Source organism: Poromitra crassiceps (genome assembly GCF_964638095.1).
Source record: "Poromitra crassiceps genome assembly, chromosome: 25".
In the NCBI taxonomy this organism is placed as follows: Eukaryota; Metazoa; Chordata; class Actinopteri; order Beryciformes; family Melamphaidae; genus Poromitra; species Poromitra crassiceps.
The window spans coordinates 13,523,435-13,529,434 of NC_139649.1; the positions used below are offsets into that span (position 1 = coordinate 13,523,435).

The 6,000-nt window shown below is 41.5% G+C and overlaps 1 protein-coding gene across 1 annotated transcript in view; it reads right to left on the reverse strand.

Annotated features, from left to right (window-relative positions):
• The window catches only part of LOC310798599 (cytosolic 10-formyltetrahydrofolate dehydrogenase-like), a 34,894-nt gene extending 32,336 nt beyond the window's left edge, over positions 1-2,558 (reverse strand). Inside the window, exons 1-2 of the mRNA XM_083661140.1 lie at positions 2,477-2,558; positions 1,057-1,202 (exon numbers count right to left, since the gene is read on the reverse strand). Of these exons, the coding sequence (XP_083517266.1) occupies positions 1,057-1,183 (127 nt within the window). The 5' untranslated portion in view covers positions 1,184-1,202; positions 2,477-2,558. The remainder of the gene's footprint in view (positions 1-1,056; positions 1,203-2,476) is intronic.
• Positions 2,559-6,000: the final 3,442 nt, after the last annotated feature.

Here is a 6,000-nt window from a genome sequence, read left to right on the forward strand (position 1 = left end):
TGAAAACTGCTCGAAAGTCCTTGAAATGTATCCTTACTAAACAAGTGGCAACCCTGAAGTTGCTAAAGTGTAGTGTGTGTGTGTGTGTGTGTGTGTGTGTGTGTGTGTGTGTGTGTGTGTGTGTGTGTGTGTGTGTGTGTGTGTGTGTGTGTGTGTGTGTGTCTGTGTGAACAACAGTGCTGTTTGTGTGACTGTGTTCTTCATCATCATCTTCTGGCAAACAGCTTGCAGGTGCTGAGTGTGTGTTACAGATGGAAATTGAAATTAAATTAATTTAATGTAAATCAAATTACCCAAATATTGGGGGCATTTTTTGCCCCTTGATCACGGTTTTTAGGGGCATTCTGAGATTTCTTGGGGGCATTTTTGCCCTTGCCTCTGGTTAAATTCCTACACTGGCAGGACCTCAGTCAAACTTTAACGTTTGTTTTAATTGTCAACTAGAAAATGGTCAGGGGGCCAGTCTGCACCCTATCGCGGGCCGCATCTGGCCCCCGGGCCGCAAGTTGAGTATCACTGCTTTATATCTTATTTGTTTATGACTCTTATTTGTTCTTATCAATGTTAGATGAGCACCAACCACACCAAGACACATTCCTAGTATGTGAAAACATACCTTGACAAATAAAAGAATTCTGATTCTGATTCTGATCAAACATCCATGACGAAGCTACTTTGATGAGAGAAATCTATTGATTGTTTTGTGGGTTTAGGGTACAGGGGCGATTAGCCAGGTGGTGTGACAGCTGGTTTAAAGAGTCCAATTTCCCTTTGGCATTATGAAGATTAGAGTATTGTTTTGGCAGTTTACCCCAAAATATGGCATGTTTTGTTGGTGCACTAATAGCCATCATGTATTTCCAGTAATAATCTATGCAATGGAGACTGTGACTCTGTGCACTGTAAACCCTCAACTAGTCATTCTTATTCAAAGCCTTTGATTCTGGATGGTGGGAGCACACTCTCTCATTACTTATCATACTTCATCGTAACACCTTTGGGAGGAATTGACGAAAATGTCCCCCCACAAAGTGTCTTCTTCGTTGCTGTTCTCACCCAGTGGGTCTGCCTTGCCATCCTTGTCGGGGATGGTGAAGACTCCTACGATGGTGTGGCCCTCCTTCCTCAGCTCCTTGTAAACCTCCTGGCCAAACAGACTCTGACCGATCACTGCGATCTTCATGTTCAGACCTCACAATGTTCTGGAGGAGCAGCAACACACAACGGGACACTCAGAAAACATATAGGCCTACATTATGGGGAACTGCATTTCAACATATTCAGTTCGCGGATGATGTTATATAGTACATGTGGACTTTGGAGAAAACTGTTGCGCCTTTGTTTGTCCCTTGTTCTGGTTTGGCTGCAGGTGCGGTGGTCCAGAGAATATGAAGGAAAGCTGACAGAATAGACTCGCTCACTGCATAGTAATTTAAGGAAGACTCCTTAGACTGAGACTTGCGAAAATATAATTTTCTTTTATTTGCCCATAAAGTGCTCGGTGCTCATAGTGAAAATAAAAAAGCAAACGTTTCGGTCTTTGATACCTTGATACCAAGCACTGACGAAGGTCCTAGGACCGAAACGTTTGCTTTTTTATTTTCACTATGAGCACCGAGCACTTTATGGGCAAATAAAAGAAAATTATATTTTCGCAAGTCTCAGTCTAAGGAGTCTTCCTTAAATTACTATGCAGTGAGCGAGTCTATTCTGTCAGCTTTCCTTCATATAGTACATGTACAAATATCTTTTTGGCCAGTTGTTTTATGTCTTGAATGTGTAAACTATTCTGAAGTAGCCTATGTGTGAAATGCTTGCAGTGTGTAATATTTTTGCTGATTTGTCATGTTTTATTGTAATATCCTAATAAGTGACTTCATATGAATACTGAGCTAAAAAGAAAGAAAGAAAAAAAGTCCATCACCAACAACCACTGCACAATCCACTCTGACGAAAACAACCGAAAGTGCTCAGTAACGATGACTGTTATGTCACTGTCGGGTTTATTGACCCTGGAAGCAGGGGCGGGGCCTGCTGTCCTGCCAACTCGCGGCAGCCAATCACAGCCCTCCGCTCACATCAAGCCTCCGAGGTTGAGCAATCACATCCGAGGAGAGTTGCAGGCATTTTGACAGCCCGTTGAAGCAGGGGCTACGTGCAGAAAGCCAGTTCAATTCAGGCTAATCTTCCGGGTTGTTGTCGTTACAAAGTTGGACCAAACTCTTCCACGCTAAATGCACACAGCAACAAATCACACATTCAACTTAAAGACGAGGTCCTGCTGTAGCTATAGCTATACTCTCTCAGAAAATCAATCAATCATCACAGCCAAAACAAACAATCTGACAAAAAAGTTACAGTGCGCGCGGAAACCCATTACTCTGACTTCAACAGACTGCACTAAGGTAGTTAATGCATTATGCATTGGGCAAAGAAACACTATGAAAGAAAGAAATGCATTAAAAAAACACTTTACCCGTCAGTGCAGATCCAGGTCCTCCCTACTTGCTGGAAAAGAGCGATCGGATGCTTACAGTTGCTCTTTATTCAGCCCACAGCCTGAGCCAGGCAGAGCCACGCGCATGCGCTCCAAAGCCCTAAGGATGAAGTAATCTACTGCCTACTCAGTAGGCTTGATTCATTCTAGATTGGCACATAAGGGTCGTGTGTAGTGTGATATTCTCTCTAATGGATAATAATAATAATAATAATAATAATAATAATAATAATAATAATAATAATAATAATAATAATAATAATAATGATAATGATAATAATGATAATTAAAACATTATAGTGACCTACTTTGCGGTATTTTTAAACTATATGGTAACAATACAATATGTCTATCAAATTCATAGGGACTTATAGTGTCTGCGGCACTATTTGTGTGTGTGTGTGTGTGTGTGTGTGTGTGTGTGTGTGTGTGTGTGTGAGAGAGAGTGAGTGAGTTTTATGTTTTTTTTTTAAATATTCTATGGTGTCACTACAATATTTTTGCTGTGATATTTTCAAGCCTATAATATCCTGGCTTTATATTCAAGTTTCTCAGTAACAGTCTCCACAGTCTTATCTAGCTCATGAAACTGAAATAAAGGGTTAGGTTAAGCGAGCAATAGACAGTTAAGTTGAAGTTGACTTCCAGTTACCCTCACTGTCCGTAAAAGCAAAAAAAGAAAGAAAGAAGTCTGGCTACATTGTTATCCACTTGTCATTTGAGCTATAATCAATACTGATCCCTGAATGGGGGACATTCAAATTTGTACTGTCCCCCTGCAAACACATGCCATCATGCCAACTGACCTTTAGGTCCAAGGGTTTATCTTTCTTATCAGAGAAAATATTTCCTCAGGGTAATTCATAAGGGTCTTCATCTGCTTTTCCTGTAATGTGGTTAACTTCATGTCTTGTCCCTATTCCTAAAAAGAACAATGTGCGTGATAGCCTCACTAACCTGAGACCTATTGCTTTGACATGTCACATTATGAAGTGTTTTGAAAGGATTGTGCTGGGCCACCTCAGGGATCAGGTGGCACCTTATTTAGATCCCTTGCAATTTGCATACAGGAAGAGTGTAGGAGTTGATGATGCGCTTATTTTGATGTTACATCGTATGTATAGTCACCTTGAATCATCTGCCAGCTCTGTTAGGGAAATGTTCTTTGATTTTTCGAGCGCCTTCAACACTATCCAGCCTCATATTCTAGCAAATAAATTGATTAAATATAAATTGCATAATTCAACCATCGCCTGGTGCATGAGATATCTTGTGCCTCGACCTCAGTTTGTTAGGCTGGACGACACTATATCAGATATCATCTGGACAAAAACTGGAGCCCCTCAAGGAACAGTTTTAGCTCCTTTTTTCTTTATTCTTTATACTGCAGACTGCAGACATAGTGAGGCCATGTGTCATATGCAGAAATTCTCTGATGACACTGCTCTTATTGGTCTCATCAACAAAGGTGACGATCGGGCCTATAAAAAGGAGATTGATTCATTTGTTTCCTGGTGTGATGACAACTTTTTACTGCTCAATGTTGAAAAAACCAAAGAGCTAGTTATTGATTTTGGGAGGAAGAAGGCAGAAGTCTCCCCTGTCATAATTAAAGGGTTGGAGGTAGAAATAGTCCAGTCCTATAAGTATCTCGGTGTCCACCTGGACAGTAAGCTGGACTGGAAGAAGAACACAGATTCTGTGTTCAAGAAGGCCCAGTCTGGACTTTTCCGCTTGAGGAAGCTTAGATCGTTTGACATCAGCAGGTCACTTCTTCATGTGTTCTACCAAGGTATCCTAGCTAGTGTCCTTTTCTATGCTGTGCTGTGCTGGGGGGGCAGCCTCACAGTCATGGACAGAAATAGGATAAACAAAATGATTAAAAAAGCTGGCTCAGTGATTGGCCTTCCCCCTGATTCCTTGGAGATGATTATAGCCAAGAGAACAAGGAGAAAACTGAACTCTATTCTTTCTTTTGAAGGCCATCCTTTGTTTAATGTATTTAATGCCCTGCGCAGTTCGTTTAGCAATAGGCTTTTGATGCCTCGGTGCTCTACTGAGCGATTTAGAAGATCTTTTGTTCCTGCTTCTGTAAAATTCTTTAATGAACACTTCTAGCTCTGTATTGTGAGGCTCTCTCTCTCTCTCTCTCTCTACTGTATTATTGTTATTGTGCTGTATGTTACTGTTTCTTGTATGTATCTGTACTCGCTCTGGTGGCAAACCATGTTTCCCCTCGGGGATTAAGAATAAACACCATACCATACCATACCATACCAAAATAAAACCTATACACAACCAAACACAATCAAAACATAATCCCCTCTCCCCGCAGGACCCGCCCACCCACAAACCCACAAAGACATTAGCTCACAATATTACATAAGTATGCCCTTCAGCAAAAAGAAAAGAAAAAGACAGTCACCACCAAGTTATCATTTGGAGACGGCCCATGGCCCCCACGCACGGCATCAAACAAAAGCATGCCATGATGTGATCGTTTCTACTTTGGTGCCATGCATACGGGCCACCGACATCTCCATGACAGCCGGGTCCACCGCTGAAGATGCCCACTGTTCAAAAGGCAGAGTATGAGGAGGAGCTTTCCATCTCTGAGCTACCATTTTTTTTTTAGCTGCAGTGAGGCCCAACAACAGCCAACGCCTCTGCTCTGCCTCAAGGATAAGTTCAACCCAGTGAAATCGTTCAACAACAAAACAACACAGGAGAACAAGGGACAGTGACTTCCAGCACTGCAGACACAGGGTGACCAGATCCCAGCAAACCAAATGTGGGACAAAGAGTATGTTTGTGTGGGACAATGTGGGACATGTTACCAATGCTCAGTAGGGCTGCAACTAATGATTATTTTCATTATCGATTAACTCGATACTCGATTAATCGTTTGGTCTATAAAATGTCACCAAATGGTGAAAAATAGCAATCGTTTATTTCCAAATGTCTCCTTTTATCCTCCTGACCAACAGTCCACAACCCAAAGCTAGTCTGTCATAAAAGATTAAAGATAGCAGACAGCTGGAACAAGAGAAAACATTTTTCCGCCTAAAACTTTGTGTGTCTCTCTCTCGCTCTCTCTCTCTGTCGCTCTCTCTCAGTGGTTTGACTTTTGAAAACTCAATATGTGGGACATGGGAAAATGCATAAAAATGCTGTGCAGTCCCACACAAAGTGGGACATCTGGTCACCCAGACATCTTCATGGCAACCTCTCCAAAACAGCCAAGCATTCCCAGACCATTATGTATAGGTACCAGGGGGTTGCCAGGAGACATAATGTACAGTTAGGGCTTTGAGATAGTTTCCTGAAATAATTTGAGTGGGATACAGTATAGCCTATGATGGGTGTAGTTATAATTACTAATCAATTGGTGATCGGGGTTCTCTATGTATAGATTCAGCAGAGATCAGCTGTTATTCAAATCATCATGCTGCTGCAATAACGACACACATGATAGACTTTGATTTTTGCTTTCCCGTTAAATA